Source organism: Rattus norvegicus, chromosome 1 (assembly GCF_021556685.1).
Source record: "Rattus norvegicus strain SHRSP/BbbUtx chromosome 1, alternate assembly SHRSP_T2T, whole genome shotgun sequence".
NCBI lineage: Eukaryota > Metazoa > Chordata > Mammalia > Rodentia > Muridae > Rattus > Rattus norvegicus.
Genome location: NC_141534.1, coordinates 260,140,495 through 260,163,810, shown reverse-complemented (window position 1 = coordinate 260,163,810; position 23,316 = coordinate 260,140,495). Strand labels below are relative to the sequence as shown.

Sequence of the window (23,316 nt, the reverse complement as noted above, 5' to 3'; positions counted from 1 at the left end):
TTGGTAATGTTAAGAGTCACCCAGGTGGTACTGGTTTTGAAGGCATGAGGCGTCGTGAAGACCAGCTGAGGATTGAGAGAGGCCATGGAAGGCCATTGGTGAAGGTGCAGCCTGAGTTGCAGTAGGTGGCCCAGGACTGAAGGGGTCATGCAGAGGAGTTGAGGCTTGGCACCATGAAGGGAGCCTATGAGAGGCTACTGGTGAAGCCTAGATGCAGTTAAAGACCCCAGAGTATTGGAGATGCCAGTACCATGGGATGATCACCAAGGACAGCAGCAGCAGTGGAGTGGATCAACCTGACTTAGAGCGCTACAGAGGGCAGAGCTGGAGAAGTGATGGCCAGCCCTCTGGAAGAGCCCAGAAGATCATGTGTGGACCCCAGACATTGAAACAAGGAGCTGTAACACTTAAGTGCCTTTAAGACTGCAAGATGTTCAAGATGTTCAAGAGCTGTGGGCTACCTGCTGAGGAGGGCTGCTGACAGGGAGTGAACAGGGAGTGGACCAGCCCAGGAGGATAAAAGGTTTTACAGTCAACACAGATGAAAAAGTAGTTGGAGACCTGATTACACCTTGACATCAGCCATGGAGATGCAGAGTTTGGAGCTTGCCCAGCTGGGTTCCTGTCTTGCTTTGGGGATTACAGTTAAGTGACTGGATGAATCTCAGAAGAGACTTTGAACTTTGGACTTTTAATATTATCGAGACTGCTATAGACTACGAGGACTTTTGAAGTTGAACTAAATGTATTTTTTATTATGCTATGGCTAGATATGGCCCCCATAGACTTATGAGTTCGGACAAGCTTATTGGGGCCAGGGAGTAGAATGTAATGGTTTGTATATGCTGGATCCAGGGAGTGGCACTATTAGAGGGTATGGCCTTGTTGGAGTAGGTGTGTCACTGTGTGGGCTTTAAGACAGTTGTCCTAGTCCGCCAGGGCAGCCATCTTCCTGTAACTCGCCAAAATGACGAACACAAAAGGAAAGAGGAGAGGTACTCAATATATGTTCTCTAGATCTTTTAGGAAACATGGAGTCGTTCCTTTGGCCACATACATGCGAATCTATAAAAAGGATGATATTGTAGACATCAAGGGAATGGGCACTGTTCAGAAAGGAATGCCCCAGAAGTGTTACCACGGCAAAACCGGAAGAGTCTACAATGTCACCCAGCATGCCGTGGGCATCATTGTAAACAAGCAAGTTTAAGGCAAGATTCTGGCCAAGAGGATCAATGTGTGGATTGAGCACATCAAGCACTCGAAGAGCAGAGACAGCTTCCTGAATCGGGTGAAGGAGAACGATCAGAAGAAAGAGGAAGCCAAAGAGAAGGGCGCCTGGGTTCAGCTGAAGCGCCAGCCTGCGCCACCCAGAGAAGCGCACTTTGTGAGGACTAACGGGAAGGAGCCTGAGCTGCTGGAGCCCAGTCCATACGGACTCATGGCCTAATGGACACAAAGGAAATAAAGGACCCGGACTGCAAAGTGTTTTCCTAAGGGAAAAAAAAGACTCTTGTCCTAGCTGCCTGGAAGTCAGTATTCTGCCAGCAGCCTTCAGATGAAGACGGCACCTGCCTGGATGCTGCCATGTTCCCACCTTGATGATAATGGACTGAACCTCTGAACCTGTAAGCCAGCCCCAATGAAATGTTGTCCTTTAGAAGAGTTGCCTTGGTCCTGGTATCTGTTCTCAGCAGTGAAACCCTAACTGAGACAGAAGTTAGTACCAGGGACTGAGGTATCACTGTGATAGGCCTGACCATGCTTTTGTTTGGAAGAATGTGGATTTGGGGACTTTGGATTTGGAAAGCAGGTATCTACAATTTTTTTACATTGATTTATTTTTGTCTGGCACACATATAGAAGTCAGGGGACAACAAGGAGGAGTCAGTTTTCTCATTTCACCATGAGAGTTCCGGGGATTGAACTCAGGCCATCAAACCTGGCAGCAAGCTCCCTTACCTGATGAGCATCTCCCCACCCCTACCATTTTTAAGCTGCACTGGGGCACTGGTGACTCCAGGAAAACTTTAGGCTGGCTGCTCATCTTCCTAAGAAAGAAGGAGCAAATGACCATGCATCCTGACCACCACGCTTCTCAAGAGGGCTTACCTCACCAGCCACAAATGAATGGATCCGTGAGCCCCTCAAGGGCTTCATCTGGGTGAGAGTATGTGTGTGAGCTTGTGTGTATGTGGTGCTGTGAATCCAATCCAGGGCTTCATGCACAACACTCAGCCTCTTTGCCACTAAGCCCCATGCCCAGCACTGGACCTGCATAATTTTGGGCCTCAGTAGATGGTGGACACCTGGGAGTGGATAGCAACAGCCACTTTCCTGCCATACAGACCAGCAAACAGGGTCTTTCCTCGAAGAGAAATGAATGCAAGCATCAGGGTGAGCGCTTGTGGGAAGAGAAGGCTCCAACCTGAGAATGCCAAGCCAGCTCCCTGGAACTTTCCGGGGGCTGGATCCAGGGCTTCCATGATGTGCCTGACAGTTTCTTCTCTAATCCCTAAAGGAACCCAAGGTGAAATTCTGTCTGAATAGCCACTGGACTAGAGCATGTAAAATGCTCATGAAACATTAGTTGGGCAATGATGGGGAAACTGCACAAGGTCAGTTTGATTTTCAGGTACTCGGGTGAAGCATTTACATTATAAATGTCACTCCACGCGGTACTGAATGGATAGATGCACCGTGCTGGCCGTCAAAACAATGTCACTCTTTCCATGAAGGTTGGCATTTCAAATCAGTGAGGAAAGAATCTATTAATCAATAACATTGATTGCATACCTACTGGGTCCCATGCAGGCAATGGCCTGGGAAAATACAGAACAGCAAAGTCTGCCCTGAAGGAGGAGCCTATGAAGCGAACCAAATGGAGAAATGTGAAATAACCCTCCTGCTGCACGTCCTGCTGTAGCAGGAAACCCACTGACTATTTACAGAGATGTATACAATGCGAGGAATAAAGATAAATTTAAAAACTAAATCCAGAGCTGGAGACGTGGCTTAGTGGTAGAGCATTTGCACAGCTTGTGTTAGGCCCTAAGTTCCACTTCCAGCACCACAAGAAAGGCTGGGGGGGGGGGGGGTGTGACTAAATCCAACAGAATGCTTTCCTAGACATAAGTTTGCAGAATAAAGGATAGTTTATAGACCTGTTGGGAAGAGACTTCAATAATTTTTTTACTGAGTGTTTTTCCATAGAAGTATGTAGTCTGCCCATTCCTGAAGATTCTCTAGTCTCGTGTTCTGTTAAAACTGGTTCGTTTCCGAGCACACAGGGAAGTGTGTCCGTGAGCTAAATCCATCCTGTTACCTGGAAGTAGGCTGGCCCCTCCATCCTGGGACTTCTCCCTTCCAAGATAAAACCCTCCTGAGTCTGCCACGAGAAGGAACGCTCAGAGAAAAGGGAGGAAGGTAACAGAGAAAATCTGTGGGGAAGCTCAAAGTCTGTAAAACCTTCCCCAGTGCCTCCCTCAACTTTGACTGCCACGAACTCGAGAGACCAGAAGAGACAAGGCTGAGAAACCAGAACCAAACCCTACATAGCATATGAGACGCTGGGTTCGATCCCTTGGCCCACAAGAAAGGGGAAAGTGGGGGACAAAGTCCAGCGGAACATTTTCCTAGGTGTAAGTTTGCAGAATTCTGAAAAGACAGATAGAAGAAAGGCTAGACTTAGCTCACCAACCAGTCATTTTCTTACCTAACACCTCAAAGGCATTTTTCAATTAGCACTCACACCTGCAATTTGGGGATTAGTCAGAATGTAGATTATAGATATTAAATTAAGAAATTCTATGAACTATTTAGGATGCCAAGAAACACAGCAGCAACGAGAATGGAATCCAAAAACACTCTGAAATTCCTGCTGGCATATATGCAAATTCTCCAGAGTCCTTTTGTGCTGGGAGGTGATAATGTAGCTTCCGGTACGGGCCAACAATGATGGGTTGCAAGCATCTGCCCAGAGGAAAATGGAGCAGCATTATTTATTCTATTCCACTGCTCTTTGCTCGGGAGATTTCTTTTCCCCCAACGACAACTTGTTCTGAGCGGATACCACAGGGTGAGAGGAAGGCATTATTTACCAGCGTGTGGCTGTGACAAGCTCACCTTGTTCAGTATGTCCCTCTCTCTCAGAAGCTCCTCCATTGCCTTCTTATCAAGCTCCGCTTGCTTCTTTGAAGACTCCACCTCTAAATTGCCAGGTGGGAAAATAATAATGAATGCAGAGTGGCTCCAAGGGAGAACATAACTAAGCCAAAGTGATTTTAAAAAAATAAAATCACTTCATGTGTTCAGTTGTGGCTGGGCAACGGCTCTGAGTTGAGTGACAGGTGACCTTCACTCTAACTCAAGGATGCGGATCTTCTAGTCCCACTAAAGAGATGGGAAAGGAAACTGAAAGAGATTAAGCCAGCCACAGGACCAAGGGTGAGCAAGGGTGAGAGTGAAAGCCTGCTCCAGCTGGCTGCCAAAGGTCTTTGAGCTGTTTAGATCTTTTTCCTTTTATCTGTGGGTAGAATTATAAAATGTAACTGCCTAGAACTTGTTACATCCCTCCACTTGCCAAGTCTTCCTTTATGCCCCTCGCTGGAATTCTGTAGCTTTTTATCTGTAGGTCTTATAGGCATGTTAGTAACTTTGTTTGTTTTATTACTTTAGTTACTACTGTGGAACAGGACTCTAGCTAATTTTTTTTTTTTGGTATAAAATGCTACTGGTAGCTACACATATTTTACAGCCTCCTACCTCATTGACATCTCTTATTAATTCTGGAGATCATTTCTCAGATATTATTGTAGAAAATCCTAGCATTAGAAAGGGCCCATGCTCTTCACCAATATAGCTAGCACTGCTCTTCAGTTAGGCACATCAAAAGAGACAGGTCCCTCAGGTGCATACCGGTAGCTATTTGGGAGGCTGCAAGTTGGAAAGTTCCTTCAGCCCAGAAATTCAACATAGCAAGCTATTATGGCAAAGAAAAGCCCCTAAGAAAAGATATTGTCAATAGTACATATGAAATAACCAAAGAAAGAAACATGCTGGCTTTCCACAAATGGGGAAAAAATTCGATCCAATGATCAATGTATGAAAAATATCTACGGGGGGACTGAAGAGATGGCTGTTTGGTTAAAAGTATTTGCTTCTCTTTCAGAAGACCCAGGTTCAAGTCCCAGCACCCATGTGGCAGCTCACAACCATTGATAACTCCAGCCCAAGGGATCCAATATTCTCTTCTGGCCTTTGAGGGTACCAGATATCCACATGGAGCACAGACATTCAAGTAAAACACTTATAAACATTAATTTAATGAATATACGTAGAAAGGGAAAAGCGGGGAAAGGGAGAGACAGAGGGAGAGAGAGAGAGAGAGAGAGAGAGAGAAGGAGGGAGGGAGGGAGAGAGAGAGAGAGAGAGAGAGAGAGAGAGAGAGAGAGAGAGAGAGAGAGAACAATAGAATGATCTCAAAGTTTACAGTTATGGTAAGGAAAATATACAGAAATTAAAACATGGGACTGTTTTGGTCTCATTTGGCCGATGACACACTCTGAAAGTGCCATTGTTCTTCATTTCTAATGTAAATCCTCATTATCCCGTGAGCATCCTGAAAAGCAAGGTCTTCCACATACCCAGTGCTAGCTCATGGTCTGTGCCCGTTTATTGACTAGATGCACGGAGAAGCTGCTGAGCTCACCCGCAGCTACAACTCAATGAAAGATCACCTCCCGCTGTCTTGGAAGGAAAAGGCAGCTGGATTTCCTAAAGCTTACTTGACAAGTATACCTAGTAGTCATATCTAGAGATCTAGAGTTTGTGCAAGAACACAGTGGGTTACCTCTCTCTAACCCCAGGATCTGGTTCTTCAGGGTCTCCTTCTGCTGTTCCACTTCGATCTTTTGGTCATCGATCAGGCGCAGTTTCTTGTGGATCTGTTCTCTGATCTTGTTAAGCTTCCCAAGGTCGAGGCGCATCTGGTGGATTTCATCCTCCTTGGCCTGCATTAGGAGAGAGAATGAGGCTGAACAAATGGAGAGCCAGTGGGGGACTGAATTCGGAGTCAATAAGAAGAGACTCTTTGGAGAGACGGGAGCAGCTGAGAGACATGGAGGTGGATGTTAAGATTCCTCTCTGCACGTTTACAGGTTGTTATGAATATTCTTAAAGGATGGATGTGTACAGGGCTTTGTGTATCTAAGATGAGTCAACTCTATCTTATCTAGGTGGGCAATTATATCTTATCAATTGGATCAGAGGCTATTGTGTTGTGTGTTCTTTCATGTGGAGATTTAATTGAGTTCAAGAGAGTGTGGTGGCTGGACACACTGGGCCACCATGGAATTGGGATGTGTATGTCTGGCATGGTGACAACCTGCCTTGGGAACTCGATGGGTAGAGAGATTGTTGCCAGGCTCAGAGAGTAGCCATCTCTCTCTGCTCACAGACTCTAGGTCCTCTGCTGTGAAAAGTGGGCTGATTTATTTGCTTTTAGAATACTTATATATAGGGTTTATCAGAGTCATGTGGGGAATTTCGCCCATACCAGCCGAGAGAACACAGAGGCAGGCGGGTGTTAAGATTTCTCCCTGCACGTTTACAGGTTGTTATCAACGTTCTTAAGGGATGGATGTGTACAAGATTTTGTGTATCTAGATGAGCCAACTGTATCTCATCTAGGTGGGCTATTCTATCTTATCAATTGGATCAGAAAAAAAAAGAGACTCTTTGTATATCTGTGCAATTGTTCCATGGAACTGGATCAAAGTATACACATTGTCCGATTTCTAGAAAAATTGAAGGCCTCTGTTCTGTGACTAAAGTATGTGGTGCATAAAATAAAAATAATGAAAAGGCTGATAAAAGAAAAGCTTGATGCTTTAAGTTGCCACCTATTTATAAAATCAAGCAACAATACTGAGTTATGTGCATTCGAGTGTAAGGGTCCTGCATACAAATGCTGTATTTGATTGGCAGTTTTCACAAACTTACAGAGTGATCTCTCTGAGAAGGTTATTAAATTGCTATATTTAAACGTTCTTTTGGACCCACAGGGTTATAGTAACCAGTTTCACACACCAGAGACTCATCCTTCCTCAGACAGGGCTAGTGTACGGGTGTGCAGACAGAGCAGTGGCCAAGTGGAATGGATAAGCAAATTAGCACATTGGCAGGAAATGTCAGGAAAGAATTGTAGGCAAGGAACTCTCCAGTCTTGGGGGCATTTTTATTTGAAATTAAATTCACTGTTTAAAGAAATGTTGCCATCAAGGACTGGAGAGATGGCTCAGTGGTTAAGAGCACTTGCTGCTCTTCCAGAGGACCCAGGTTTGATTCCCACATGGAAAGTCCAGTCCCAGGGATTCAACATCCTCTTTGGCTTCTGTGGGTACCAGACAGGCATGTGGTGCAGGCAGAATACAAATTATAAGTTTTTTTTTCCATTTTAAATAACTAGGAAAATGATGATAAAGGCAGTTCAAGTTTCTTCTGCAATCACCCTAACTCTTGAGAAGGAAGAGAGAAATTTAGCTATGCATGTTACCTCTGGGTTATTGCTAGAAACAATTCCATTACTTTCTGGATGTAACAAAAGTCGTCCATCTTTCCAGATGTCTCACTCATGTTATCAAAGGACAGGATTAGTGAGATACTTTTTTTTCTTGCTATAATCCTCAGGAGCTAACATAATGCTCTGACTTAAGTGGCCATCTCATGTCTGCTCCAACTTACTACAGCATCATAAAAAAAAAAAAAAAAAAAAAAAAGAGCTTCAGGTCAACTCACTATAGACCCTTCTAAGTATTCTTAGCCTTAAACCCTAGAAGGCTCCAGTTGGCTGATCTTAAGGCCTTTTCAATGGTGTGTGTTCTAATTATATAGCCATTAATCCAAGCTCCACGGTTACATTTCAGAAAAATCCTGGAAAAAAAATCTCTACTCTGGGGTATGCTTTGAAAACGAGATCCGTGTGTGTGTGTGTGTGTGTGTGTGTGTGTGTCCTCTTCAGATTCTCCAAAGAGACTATAATATAAAAAACGGTCTGGTTCACTACTCAGAATCTATACACTATTCTTGGTAGGCCATTTATTTTATGTCCAGTATCCAGATATAATAAAAATAGGGAATATTGACTTTTCCTTTCAGGACCGAAGTGAAAAATGCAGTGCTGTCTATTAATCGCAAAGGCACGTGATACAGACCTCAGCGTCAAATGAGCGTACAAAGTTGAGAGCACGCTTTATTGAGAGAGGGGAGAGCAGGGAAACCTCTTGAAATACGCATTAGAGAGTAGTTTTTAAAAAGAGAAACGAAATAGGATTCTTCAGTGCTGGAATAGCCAACAGTGCCAGCCCTATGCTCCAGCTCTCCCACACTACCCTCTCCTTACAAACCGTGAGCTCTAAGCGGAGCTCTCCATTGTGCACGTAGTGGATGGATTCTAGCTCTGGGCAACTGGTTACTTGCAGGGCTAATTACAGAGATGAGCATCTGCGCTTGCTTGAGAACGCATTTACATGCGCGTATGATCAATTCTGTAAGTAAGGGAGGAAGTCATCAGACTCCCAGTTTGCGGGCCTGAAGCGATCGCTGTGGGCCTGCACCTGCCTCTCTGTACCAAGGCTCTCAGTCTAATGGAAAGACACCAATAGCAAAGGAAACCTCCATTCACAGGTACAGGGACCAGAAGCGCTAGGGACATGCACGCGGTGTTTACTTTGAGTTCCAGGGCCTTCTGCTGGTTTTCCTGGGACAGCTGCTCACAAGTCAACGTGTGCTGCTCATTCTCTTGCTGGAGTTTCATGTTCCGCAGCTGAAACTGCTCCACCTCCTTCGCAGCTCTCTCATTCAGTATCTGAAAGGCGGGGAGTGAGGGAGCTGGTTAGTGCCTGTTAATCTGATGTCTGTGTCTGCAAATGCACACGGGCGGTCCCGCAACCTCCTAAGAAGATACCAACCACGGTCCTTTTCGTCTTGCGGAAATTTTTCTTTATCCCCAGTGAAAGCACTAACGCGCTCAAATATAATGAATGTTAAACGGCCGAGGAAACCAATGGCTTCCAATGAATAACAGTGAGCATGATTTTTTTTTTTTCTGAGAACCTTTGGGAAGTCTTGTTCACAGGTGGTGGATAAATATTTTAATGTCTGCTCGCCGTTTGGCAGGCTTTGCCTACGCAACAATTTCTATAATCGTTGCAAACGAGCTAGAGACTCAAATGGGTTTTGTCAGCTCTGGGGCCCTGAAGCTACGGCCTCAAAAGCAAATCCTGCATTAACACGCCTCCATCATTTTCCTGAGCAGAACGGGTCCCCAACACCATCCCAGAGAGAACTCCCCCTAATGCAACCTAAGTAGAAACCGGGACACAGCGGTGGAGTGATGTAGCGCCTGCTCTGCGCAGGCGCGGCTTAAAACAACAAAGGATTCTATCTGAAAACTCTGTTTCTGCTGGAGAAACACTAAGGATGGGAAGAATAAAAAACGAGCAGAAGGAAGAAGAGGGGAAACCAGGCACTCGCTTTAAATACCTGTCTTGTGTGAGAAAACAAATCACAGAAAGGGCCATCCAATTCCCTATCCCTAGGAATGAAACAAAATGGAGCTGCCTGCTAAAGATGCCATTTTGTTTTATATGATCCTAGATACTATTATATAAAAACTTTGGTTTTACCCGGCTGCCCAAAGTTGGGTTGTTTTGGGGTTTTTTTTCTTCTTCTTCTCCTTTTTTAAATTTCATCTTCAAAGAAGCCTTGTGGATTTTTTTTTCCCTTCCTGAAGACTGCACATTGTATATTATCCATTTGAATTCTGGCTTTATTCAAAATTAACAAGGCACAAACGACAAAGAAATGTATCCTATTATCTACTTTCTTAAGTACAAAAGTGTTGTGTGTCCTAACAAGTCCTTTAGAAGCAAACTTCATAAGGGAAAAATATTTTGAGAAAAAGACTCTTTAACTAAATGTATTGTTCCTTTAAGGAATGAAAAAGGAGGGTGGTGAATGTCTGTCATCTCAGTGCTTGGAAAGCTGGGTCAGAAGGATTGCAAGTTCAAGGCTAGCCTGGGCTAAGCTGTGTCTTGGGGAAGGGAGGAGAAAAGAAGAAAAGACGGATTAAAATCATTAAAATCTGTATAGTCTTAAATGGCCACCAGAGGGGGAACATTTAGAAACATGACTATTTAAAATGCGTAAAGATTAAAAACGGCTTCCTCGACTTGAAACTTAAACCTGTGAGGAGCAAGCGCTGTACATCCACTCACTCATCCCACAGCACTGAGGACTACATGGTCCGTGGGCACCGTGAAAGGATGACATCAGGTCATCCCCACAAGCCACACTGAGCCCTGACAACAACCCTGGCACGGGTAAGAGTTACATTTCCAGTCACTGGTGAGTGTGAGCATTCAGACACCACATCACCACGTGGATGTGGCAGAAGTGAGACACGGGAGCATGTGCCCAGGTTGCGGTTCACTTCCGTAAAGCTCAGGCAAAACTCTTACTTGCTTAGAACTTCAGAGATGGTGAAACAGCTGAGGAGAGACACGGGGACTGTGGGGAGGGGGTGGTCAGTAATGCTTGGTTTCTTGAGCTGACTGAAGGAGAACAAGGCAGGATCTCGAAGCTGAATTCTTGTGACATGCATGCTTGTCTACGTGTATGTGCATTGTTTGTCCATGAAACGTTTCAAAGAAACTAATATAAAGCCAGGCGTGGTGATCCAAACCTCTAATTCCAGCTACTCAGTAGACAAGGGGCAGAGAACGGCAAGTTCAAGATCAGAACTGGCAACCTGGGGAGACCCCTTGTCTCAAAATAAGAAATAAAAACAGGGGGGAAAGTGAAAGGTGGGAGACAGCAAAATGGAGGAGTGCTTGCCTGGGATGTGTGAAATCCTAACCTCAGTCCCCACAACTCAAAATGAGGAGGAGGAAAAAGGCTGTCTTTGAATACCTATGGGGGTTATAAACAAGAAAATGGTTCCTAAAAAAAACCCATTGGAAGCACTGAGGCTGGGGAGATGCTGCCCCAGTGATTAGAGAGCACAGGCTGTTCTTCCAGAGGATCCAAGTTGGATTCCTAGAACCCACAGGACAGGCTATTGTCAACTCCGTTCCTAGATCTCACACCCTCTTCTGGCCTACACGTGGTACACAGGCACACATGCGAGTAAAGCCTTCACACAAATAAAAACGTTTTATTCAAAGCCCAGTTGCAGCAGTAAAACAGCAACTCTCGTGACTATTGAATTGTATCTATTTTCCAGGAAAAAAAATCACAAAAAATGTAGGCTTTGGGCTGCAGTCCAGAAACCAGCCTGTGCTACAATGAGAAACTAGCAGAAAGAAAGAGAACAGAAGAGAGTGGAAAGGGAGAAGTGGGGAGAGAGAAGTGAGGGGGAAGAGAGGAAGAGGAGGGGAAGGGGAGAAGTGGGAGAGAGAAGGGAGAAGAGCAGAAGAGGAGAAAGGAGAGGAGAGGAGGGTGGGAGAAGGGGAGGAGAGCAGAACGGAGGGCAGAACGGAGGCCACACTCACCTTCTGCTCCTTGAGCTGCTGTTCCAGCCGCTGAAGCTCCTCCTTGCTCTTGTGCATGTACTGCTGCATGGCCTTGATCTCTGACTGCCTGCCGTCCATGTCCAACTGGATCTGCTTGAGCTCTTTCTCCAGCTTTTCCTTCTTCCGAGACTCCCTGGAAGCTTCATTCTGACGATGCTGGATTTCTTGTTGGAACTGTGGGGAAAGGCAGAGAGAGATGAGCCCTCCCGGGGGTAGGCCTCCATCAGACGAGACCTGCATCCACAGCATCTGGCCTGCAGCAAGCTTCTACGGTACAGCCTCTGTGGGACAGTCATGCTGGGCCCAAAGCTCACAGATTCAGGCTTGTTCTGGGTTGGCTTTCGGGAACTTGACACCGAAAGGGCCACCCTGGCTGCAGGCAAAAATTTGCCAATGACAAGAGAAACATCAACCAGATGCAGAGCGCTCAGAGTCCTAAGGAGGTCGAATGCCCAGCTTTGCACTAGGAGGGCAGTTACCAGAAATAAGAAATTGTGTTACTTGATCATGGGTGTTGTCAAGCTGAGCACTGTGGTTACATTTTCATGTCCAAAGTCTATGAAAGGCCTTTTGCTTTTCTTTTTAAGAAAGATGTATTTATTGTGCATGCATTCATACTCTATCTGCATGTACACCTGTGCCAGAAGAGGGCATCGGATCCCATTACAGATGGTTGAGAGACACCATGTGGATACTGGAAATTGAACTCAGGACCTCTGGAAGAGCATCCAGAGCTCCCAACCACTGAACCATCTCTCCAGCCCCGAAAAGGCCTTTCACTATCTTGTGCTCAAGAATGTCTTTTCTTGTAAGAGTCTGCTCTTGTGATTTACCTTGTGAATTATAAAGGAGAAGGTCGAGGGATTTCTTGCTCTGAGTCTGGCGTAGGGACCACCACCTGAGCCCAAACCTTAATCAGAACCACGCTCGCATGGCCTTAATGATCGCTCAGACAGAACCCTGGGGAAAAGGGCTCAACAGGCAGGGCCGGAGAAACAAGCCAGTACAGGAAACACTTGGTTTGGACATAAGGGGTTATATCTGAGAGAAGTGCTAGATGAGAAAGGAGGCAGGAAGAACCGCCCTCCGGAAGCGGAAGGTGGTGAGCCGACCTGACTGATGGCGTGTTCCGCTTCTTCCTTGGCACGCTCCGCTGCCTGCTGCTTTTCGGTGATCTGAGCTAGGTTCTCCCGCAACTTCACCACTTCTGTCAGGAGCTGGTCGCGCTCCCTTGTCACCTCTTCTTTGAACTTCAGTAAATCTCGGATGCTGAATAGGGAGAACACAGGAGTCAGATCAGGCGGCCATTGGTTCGGGGTCCTTCCCATTGTCTCCAAGTATGTCTTCCCGGGAGGCCCACAGTGCACACCGTTCAAGCCTTAAGAGAGAGGAGTGGGAGCTGGTTGTGAGGTGTTTGAAAAAATTTGAAAAAAATAAACAACAAAAGTAATAAACACAATAAGATCTTTTTTTGTTTTTGGTAAAGTATAATGTCTATTCATGTGTGTGTGTGTGTGTGTGTGTGTGTGTGTCTGCATGCATGTGTCTGTGTGTTATAGACACTTCTAAAAAGACAGATACTAATCATGTTGTCAATTATTTCTGAGAATCAGGATTTCAGGTAGAAAAGTTGGGAACATGGGTTCTTTCTGTACCTCTGTGTTACTTGGATCTGTTACAATAAGACCATGTTGTTGTCATCAACTCTTATAATGAGCCCTGTGGAGATGTCAGTTTAGCTAGGAAGTTAGTTATCTAATGTATTCACTGGGGGATATGGTGACAGCTAAAATGTGCAAAATAAAACATAAATATAACCAAATTACATGCATCTCAGCTTTCTTCCCATTCACCCAAAGAATTTAATTTATCCCACGGGGTGCAGCCCAGAGAAAATATTCCCCAGAACAAACTGGAAAGCCAGGCATGCCGCCGGGCTCCAAAGAACCTGTGATAATACTCATTGATTTGACTTGTAAGCCAAATAGCTCCACGTTACAAAATCCATTCCATGTGACTGGCCATGACTTCCTGTGGAATTCGTGCTTGTCGAGCATGAAGCTCTACGTCTGTCGGGGCTTCTGCAGCAGGGTAACCCCGAAGGGAGGCAGCAGCAAGCTAAGACCACACCCCGCAGATTCTTGCAGCTGAAAGCCATTGGGCAATGGTTCAAACCACGGGAATTTGGCAGCACTCGATCTGACAGAAGCGTTTCGTGAGGAACCTTCAAACCCATGCCCAAACGCATCTGCAGAAATGAAACCCCAACTCTAAGGCTGATTTGAGGACAGCGAGCCTCCACAGAGCACACGGCTGAAGCTCGAACTCCAAGCGGCACCCGTTCTGCACACGGCACTCCTCATCCTCGTCCACTTCTCCTTAAGATGCCTGCCTCCATCAGTTCCCTCATACGGCTCGCAGTCGTTCTTCCATGAGCCCATCGCTACAGGCACCATATGGTTGTTTTTCCTATTCCTTCCCCCAATGCCTGTACATACGACATCAAAGTTAGACCGGTAGAGCAGGGAAATACAAGAAACTAAACAAGCAGCATTAGGTTTGGTTATGAGGGCCAAGGAAGCACAGCTGTTCCTGGTGTGAGACTTTGCATGCCCTGCTAGATTGCAAAGCTTCTAAAATCTCTTCTTTCGGGAGTTCAAAGCTTAAGTACATGAAGATGCTGTTCTAGTTTGTTTTTCTGTTGCCATGATGAAGACCACAACCGAAAGCGTTTGGGGGTAGAAACCCCTCAGTTACAGTCCATCGTGAAGGAAAGTCGGGGTGAGATCTCAAGGCAAGATCCTGGACACAGAAACTGGACAGAAACTGGACCATGGAGGGGTGCTGCTTACTGGCTTGCTCCCCATGACTTGCTCAGACTACTTTCTTCTAAAACCCAGGGCAATACCATCCACAGTAGGCTAGACCCTCCCACATCAATCATTAGTCAAGAAAATGGCCCCAGAGACTTGCCTACAGGCAATGTAAGGGAGCATTTTCTCGGCAGAGGTTCCCAGATGCCTTAGCTGGTATCCAGTTGAATGAATGAATGAATATATGAACGAAGCACAAAACTAACCGGCATGGAAATACCTTAAGGAATCCTCTTAATACAATGTAACAAGAGTCCTACTGAAAGTAGATGTTGGAGTCTGTGGAAACATGAGATACAGTAGCTCTTCAGGCCTAGTCACTGGGATCTGGAGAGGAGGCAGGATAGGAATGCTGATTGTGACAAAGGAAGGGTCATGTTCCAGATGAATTTTAGAGGGTGAAAGGAGCTTATCAGGGGGAGAATGGAGAAGGGGCCTCTTTGGCGAAGGGGGGAAATGCTTGTGCAAAGACAGAGGTATAAACAGTAAATGAGGGAGGGCACAGCATGAGGCTAGAGGAGAAAATTGCAGCAGACATTTGAAAGGTTTTGAATGGCGTGTTAAGGAGTCTGTCCTCTATCCTCTTCATAGAGGTAGGCAAGCCGGGGGTGGGGACAGGTGGCTGCCTGCACGCTGCAGAATACAAGGTTAGCTAAAGAGAGAGAAAGAGACTGCTACAGATAGGACCAGCAGAGAATAGCGGTGCAGGCCAGACAGCAGCACCAACCAGAGGAAGACAAATTGACAAGACAAAGCTTAAGGGATAAAGAACTGTCAGGGGAAAGAGCATCCCAATTCCTGCCCAGAACCGGAGCAGGTAGGAAAGGAAAGGATTCATCATGTAGGACAGGTGAGAGTGCTGGGAAGGGGCAGAGAGGCCAACGTTCCATTTGATACAAGTTTGAGAGAGATGACTGCATTCTAAACACTTCTCCTTAGACTGCAGGCAAGTGTAGCTCTCACCCCTCATCAGCAATGCTTTGTCTGTAGCAGAGAGAGTCCAGTACAGAAAGACACAGCTGGTCAAAAGACAAAGAACAACTGGCCACGGGGTTTCCAATCCCAATTGATCCATCAACAAGGCCATTCTGTACTGAAGGCCCAGCCAAGGAAGCTTCCAGAAGAGGAGGTAGAAAGATTCTATGAGCCAGATGTCCAGGACATCTGTTTCAAGACAGGGTCTTCTGTATATGATAGAGAAGCTGTATCCATCAACTATCAGCAATATGTTTGCCTAGACGAGACCTAAAAATGGCATCACCATTAGGCATGTGTCATGGATGGGGAAAATCTCACAAGGTGGAGCTACAGGTGATCAATGGTTGCTGAGAGAATCAATCTTCTGATAGAAGCCTCTTGACAGGCTATCCAATGCCAAGAGTTCAGCCCTAAACACATATGTGTATAAGCAGCACTAAGTGAACTCAGCAGGTTGCATCCATAAATGTGTGTGTGTTTGTGTGTGTGTGTGTGTGTGTGTGTGTGTGTGTGTGTGTGTGTGGTGTCAATATTTAAAGAGTAAAGAGGCTAAAATAATAAAAAGATAAACCTAAAACCTCTACTTAACTCAAAAAACTATAGTAGCAATTCTTCTAAAGAAAGAAATGTAATATAATCTTTGGGGAGGACAAGGGGAGTCTTTAAAGGAAAAGGGAGGGAGCCTAGAGAGATGGCTCAGTGGTCATGAGCACTGGCTGCTCCTCCAGAAAACCTGGCTTTGATTCCTAGCACCCACGTGGTGGCTCACAACCACCTCCATTCCCAGGGAATCTGATGCCGTCTTCTGGATTCCATGGGCACCAGGCATACGTTCGATTGTGCACAGACAGACAAAACCCCTATACGAATAAAATTTTAAAAATAAACAGATCTTAAAAGATAAAGGAGAACAGGAGTCGGGCAGTGGTGGTGCATGCCTTTAATCCCAGCTAACCGTGCCAGCCTGCAGCAGGTTGCCGCCCACTGCAAAGGCAGAGGCGTGTTCACACACTATCAAGAAGACGTTGACCTACTTGCTGTCCTGATCCATTGACAGTCCAGACCCCTGCTCAATCAGTTTGGTCAGGTTCACTATTTCCTCTTTCAGGGCGAGAATTGTCTCCTTGGCCTTTTGCTCCTTATCATATGCCGAGTCCACCATCTTCCAGGCTTTTTCGATTTCCTGATGGGCCAGAGAATGTCAGTGAGAAAAAAACAAACGGGATTCCAGATGCTCAAAGAACCAGCACAAAGAATAGCACTAAGCCTACGGCTGACCGCCACTTACCGGCAAAGAATAATATGTATTATAGAGTATGAGGGAGTTTGGACTGACTAAATTGTTGTGTGAGTAGCCTTCAGCGAAGACCAAGCATAGCTCAAGGGGTGTTTTCCCTTGTGCGAGGGATTATTTCTGGTAAGTTGATAAATTTACAAAATTTAAAATGAACGCTCATAGGCTTAACATGTATTTTAAATGGCTTTATTCTCTAAGAGATGATCATGGATACGATCCTTAAGTATATAAATGAAAAATTCTTAATATTTTTCAAGAAAAAAATTTATTTTAGTGGGGCATGATGGCACACGCCTGTAATCCCAGCACCAGGAAGGTAAAGACAGGAGATTCATGAGTTTGAGACCAACCTGGGCTACGTAGCAAGTTCAAGGCCAGCTTGGAAACACATACATATACATATACATATACATATACATATACATATACATATACATATACATATACATATACATATACATACACATATGCACACATGCACACATGCACACATACACACATGCACACACGCACACATACATACACATATGCACATATGTACACACATTAATATAACATATATGTGTGTGAGTGCATGTGTGTATTTGCTTGTATGTATATGTGTGTGCACACAAGTGTATTTTGTCCCTGCTGAGGGCCTGAAAGTCAAGGTCGGCTTTAGAACATTGCACAGGGTCATCTCTCCTTGCTGGACCAGAGTGTGCTCGATAATCTTAGTAATTCCCATCTTCAGAAGATCAAGCCCAGATCCTCACCAAATGCATGTTAGCTGAGTACTCTGTTTGGTCCTTGCTTATTTTAAGGGAGAGAGGAATCTCACTGTGTGCCTCAGGAGAGCTTGTTTTCTTAGAAACAGATGCTTCATGCTTGTGAGGGGAAATAAACCCCATAGCAGGGAATGGAGCTATGACTTACCCGGCCCTGACAGCCTCGCTGTTGTGAAAAGCCGGGCAGACTGTTTGCATGCACGCTTAAAGGTGCATTACTGCTGTCTGAGGAAAGGAAAGACCTGAGCATTTGCCTGCAACGACCTTGGGTTTGTCCCGCCACTTCACTCTCTTGAAACATTTTTGTCGAATAGAATTTGAACTCTTTATATAAATAAAAGCCTGCAGCGTTTAGATGAAGATATCTAGCTTTTAGGTTGACAAGGAATGAGATGGATGGAAGAGAGAGAATTCAAGTTTGCTATTCTAGCAGAGAGAGAGTCCTCTTGAGTAACCACAGACCATCCCTTAGTGACTCGAAGCAAAATGTCAATTCGTGGGCTCTACCCTGGTGGAGTAGCCATTACGCACATCTGGGCAAAACAAGTGAAGGATATCTAAATTGAGAATATGATTGCATAATGTTTAAGCCCCAAACCAATTTCACTAATTAGATTCTCATCAGTCTGAGACTTTCATTTCCAGTGTTAAAGTTTATAATGAAAAGTGTTTCTCCAATTATAAAATGAATTACAGTTTCCTTATATTACAATTCCAGCAAGAAGAAGAAAAGGACAGTACAGGAAAGTCACGCTACAGGAGAGTAGTCTCTAAGAAAGCAGGTCAGTCCTATCTCGCACTGGTCTCGTAAGTTAATTTGAACTGGATGACATCTGATTGCTTGCTTTCAGTGGAATTACCCAAAACTTTCATTAAGTCTTTTCTCAGAGCCAGAGATTTAGTAATAAATTAATATACCTCAACCTCTTATGACTTTGAGATCAACAGGGAGCATTTGTGTTTTATCTTCAAGAGAATGCAACACTCTTAAAGATGAAAACCGCAGTGTGGAACAAAGACAGACTTCTCCCCGCTCCCCAAGACTGAATCTCTGGCTCTCCAACAAGAGCGCTTAGGGAGATGAAGAGACACGAGGAAAGAATGAGGAGAGCCGTCATGAAAATAACTCCCTGAGAACTCGCAGAGCCATCTCTCCTGAAGCAAGAGGAAACGAAGAAATGTGAAAAAAAAAAAAAAAAAAAAAAACTTTTAACAAGCTATCGGGATGGCAGACAGCTCGGTGGATAAATCGCTTACCACAAAAGCGCAGTGACCTGAGTCACATTCCCAGATTCTACTGGCGGCACAAACTTCAATCCCACTGCTAGGGAAGCAGAAGCAGGTGGACTCTGGTGCTAAACGAGCCAGCCAATCTGGTCAAGCACCAAGCTGATGAGAAGCCTTATCAGTAAGAACAAGGTGGAAAGTAAGCCAATGACCCCAACATGAATACACACATGATCGTGTGCACACATGTGTACACACACACACACACACACACACACACACACTGTCAGGTGTGTACTCATCCTGCATCAGCAAGAACATCCTGAGGTTCCCAACTTCACACTTTATCTCTACGTCTTTTGGATAAGCCATTATTTTACAGACACTAGGCAGCAAAACGTAGTAAAGTTTTCCTTCGTTTTCAGCATGGTAAACTTCACCAGGGTTGGTGATTTTCCTTTCTAAAACAATACCCTTCCCTAGGCTTAACAACTACCTACATCATGCATATTTCTATCTGATGACCCATGCCTCGCCAGCCCGAGAGCTGTCAGTAAAACGGATAAGCGATGTTTGAAATGCAAGTTCAAGTGTTTCTAGATCACTGACCTTCTTAAGAGATGCAATGGTGGTCTGGTCGTCCTGAGAAAGCTTCAGGGCAGTGGCAACCTTGGCAGAGTTCACCACGATCTCCGCGTTCAGCTCTCTGCATTTGGCCATGAGACGTTTCTCATTCTCATAGGACTTTTTCATGATGGTGTGAAGCTTCTCATATTCAACCCTGAATTTTTCTAGACTTTTGTCTCCTGAAAGTTCACTGAGAACCTCCTGAAAATCTTTCTCGATTTCTTCAAATGCAGTTTCCTCCGGCGCTATTTTATCAGGCTTTTCCTGCAAGAAAAAGTAAGGGCGTTGCTCTGTTACTTCGAGAGATGGCTGCTGGCGCCCCAGAATGAAAAACCCCCATGCACACGCATGCAACTGCTGGTATCCCAAAATGAAAGACCCTCATGCATGTGGCTGACAATACCCCAGAACACACCCAAAGCAAAAGTCACCAGCTAACAGAGACACTGAAACTCTATGTTGGAAAGTCTCTCTCGTCCTCTCATGTATTTATATAGTACATGTGCATACATATATGGTATAATTGGTTGATATGAGGTTATTCCCCACTAAGGTAAGCCTTGACTCCAATAAGATGGCCATCTTTAGCAGATTCTAGCAAAGACAAAGAGATATACAGTGAGACTGTAAGGCTGACTAGGACTGGTGCAGTTGCAATACAAGGAAGGCTAAACATTGTTGGCTACAACCAGAGACTAGGAAGAGACAAGGAAAGATTCAACCATGGTTTGAAAGAAAGCATGACCCTGCCAACATCTTGACTTTAGACTTTCAGTATTGAGAACTGGGAGACAAAATATTCCTGTTTTAAGACATTAAGTTTGTAGCACTTTGTTGCCGCTGCTCTGGAAAATGAGCGCCTTCTTATCAGGTACTGCACCAGAGAGCTAATAACAAAAAGGTAGGGCTAATGCATTCATCCATCCATTCAAGGAGCGTTTATTGCACATTCTATAGGGGAGTTCTGTGATGGAGCCCGTAAAGATAACCAAGGTAAGGAACAGATTTCCCATGGAGGGCGTGGGGGGGAGGGTATTTGTTTTACTACCTGGTGGAGTATGTTCTGTGGTAACAGAAATAAAGAATTCAGTCCCTGCCATACAAATGCAGTCTGTGTTCTTTAAGAACATATTAAAAGGAGACTGACTTCCTCCCAGCTTTGAGAATAAAGTGCCCTTCATGAAAGAAGTGGTACTCGGACCACTAGAAGGAAGAAGAGGATTCTATTCTCACAGGTGGCTCTGGAGAAAAGACCATTCCCTGCAGCTGGCAATACCCAAGGATGAGCTTGCAGCCATCAAAGTGCCAGAGATGCCCACACACACGGGCTGTAATGAGGAGAGGAGGCAGAGACAGCCAAGGGGAATGGGATGCTATGCTAAGGGCTACGGGTTCATGTTCTGTCAGCCACGAAGACCCACTCAGAACTTCTAAGCAGGTTGTCATGCTTTCCACATCGTGCTTTGATAGCCTACACCAAAAAGGGCTTCCATGACAGCCACCCACTGCTCCTCAAAGAAATCAAATGTGATGATCTTTCATCCCAATAATAATAGAATTCTAGTCCACCCCGGAGATTATAAGTAGCCTAGTTTTCCTTTTCTCTTGACAATCATAGCTTGCTCGGTATGAGGGGTCTTTATAAAACCTTAGTTTAAAAAGAAAAGAAATTCTTGTACTGTTAATTAAATCCTTACACGTGACGTGCAAGCAAAACATGGTTTTTAGAGATTTAAATAGACTCGGTGCCTGTAACACTCGGCGTAACAGCTTTAGTACTATTTTTGAACCCAACAGAGTTTTCCTTTCTAAAAGCAGATTACTGCACAGAGCATGATTCAACAAATGCACGAAAGAAAGATCCCATTAGGCAAAGGTGGTACTGCTGTCGCTCCATCTCATTGATAACAAAACCCGAGTCACAAACACGAATCCATTGCAGCGGTATTCTGCACCCTAGCCTTGAAAGCGGGATTAATGTCAACACGTGATCAGCAGCCTACCAATGTGTTTGCACCCAGGTTCTCCCTGTACACCTGGCACTTAGTACAAGAATGAAAAAAAAGAAACAAAGAAACACTTTAAAGAAACTTTTGTGAACAAAAGATGTATCTTCCTGTTGTCGCTTCAAAAAGTATTCTATTAAAGGCAAAACAAACGTAAAAAAATCTCTAGCCCTGATCAGTAAGGGCGGTTGGTATCTTCCACATTGTGACCAAGTGTGGTGGTGGTGGTGGGTGTTTACGGAGAGATCAACATGAAGTGCTCAGAGGAACTGACTTTCCACCGTATCAACCCGGAATGTCTGCCACGGGCCATGCAGTGCTCTAGGCTCTGGGGGGGGGGGGGGGGTCATCAGCTTGCAAGGAGGAGAGTAAAGAACAATAAACTAAGAAGAGACAGTGAGAACCAGAGAAAACACCAAGAAATGCAAAGGATGAAGGGTGAAAATGAGGGCTAGCAGGACCATGAAGAGCAGATGGGAAGTAAAGAGGGATAAAAGAGACCAGGTAGTGGGGAGTCGTGATGTGGCCACAGTCTCCAGGGTGAGTGATGGCACCTGGGAGCAGGGACAGTGTGGGGGGATAAGGAACGATGTGGGGAGGAGCTTACAAAGAGAGACCCAGCATGGAGGAGATGGGATGGTGAGGGGACGCAGACGCATAGAAAGACAAGAAGCAATCGGGCGGGGCACAGTGGTTCTAGGAGATGCTGGGACCAGGGCTGTGGTCATGGGTGTGGGCCCATTCAGTCACACAACACTTAGTACTCAGAAGACTTCTACCATGGTTAAATTCTCTGCTGTCACGACTTAAAAGTCTTAGTAATTTTAATAAGCCTTTCACTTCACCCTGGGACTCGCAAATTATGGAGCTGATACTGGCTGGAAATTGTATAATAGGTAAGGTAGGGGTGCGCTCTGACAGATCAGTGAAGAGTTTAAGTAAGGCCAGGATAAATAAGGACTCTGTATGTCAAGTGGTGGCAAGGATGTAGGGCTGTCGAGGTTGTAGATGAGAGGGCTAATGGACAGACAGGTTGCTGAGGGATGCAGAAATGAGCCCTCATCAGTGCAGCTGAAGATGAAGTGTGCTGTGATACCGACGAGAGACGGGGGCTGTGGGATGTTAACACGGGGTCGGTGAGAACACAGGGCCATGGCAGTGAGCTGGAGGACCGCGATGAAAGTGTGACAGCTGGTGATCATGTGTTAGGGCATCAGAGTGTGACAGGTGGGCAAGTTGGTGAGGAAGGCGGCGATGAGACATTTTCAGTAACATCTCTGCGGTGTCGCCTGCAGTTCCGACTGCAAGTCCACGGCCTGAGAATTCATGAAGAGAGGGGACGTGGTACAGAGGCGCAGGAGGAAAAGCGTGAGGACGCATATAGGCGAGGGCGCCGGTGAGGGAGGATCAGAATTAGTGAGTGTAACAAAGGACGAGTTCCAGCAGGAAAGAGGTGACAGCGGGAAGAGAAAGGAGAAAAGCAAGAGGGGCGCTGACTCCTGACCTCCGACATCCTGACGCTCTTTGGAGGCGGCCTCAAAGGCTGCCGAGGAGATCAGAAAAGTGGGCTGGAGTCTGGGGAAGGGGCTGTGCACTGCCCCCAGTGTCTAAAAGGGCGACACGTTTTTTCTGATCGCCAGCCCCGGCGCCGAAATCCGGCGCTCGGCGCGTCTTTGGTCGCCTGGCAACCGCCACGCCCACCCCCTGCGGCTGAAGCAAAGCCTGCGTTCGAAAGGGGCGGAGCCCCGTAGGTCGGTACCCAGGGCACTGGTCCGCAGAATTATATGCAAATATATCCCGAAGTGGGTGGAGCCAAGAAAGTCAAAGAACCGTGCCCCAGAGAGGCGGATCAGAATCCTCAGACCCAGGGGAAGAGACCTGTGCACTGCGAATGCCTAATCTTTGTTGTTCGTGAAATGCGTTTTATTTCTTTCTCTTTATCGCTAGCCCCATTCCTAACCCTCAAAT

At 45.6% G+C, this 23,316-nt stretch overlaps 1 protein-coding gene and 1 pseudogene across 1 annotated transcript in view; one reads left to right on the top strand and one right to left on the bottom strand.

Moving 5' to 3' along the window:
• Cfap58 (cilia and flagella associated protein 58) overlaps positions 1-23,031 on the bottom strand; it is a 107,377-nt gene extending 84,346 nt beyond the window's left edge. The window contains 8 exon segments of the mRNA NM_001420090.1: positions 4,126-4,208; positions 5,852-6,011; positions 8,729-8,866; positions 11,553-11,747; positions 12,686-12,842; positions 16,459-16,607; positions 19,325-19,606; positions 22,853-23,031. Of these exon segments, the coding sequence (NP_001407019.1) occupies positions 4,126-4,208; positions 5,852-6,011; positions 8,729-8,866; positions 11,553-11,747; positions 12,686-12,842; positions 16,459-16,607; positions 19,325-19,606; positions 22,853-22,861 (1,173 nt within the window). The 5' untranslated portion in view covers positions 22,862-23,031.
• LOC148007922 (large ribosomal subunit protein eL21 pseudogene) lies at positions 968-1,450 on the top strand (annotated as a pseudogene).
• Positions 23,032-23,316: the final 285 nt, after the last annotated feature.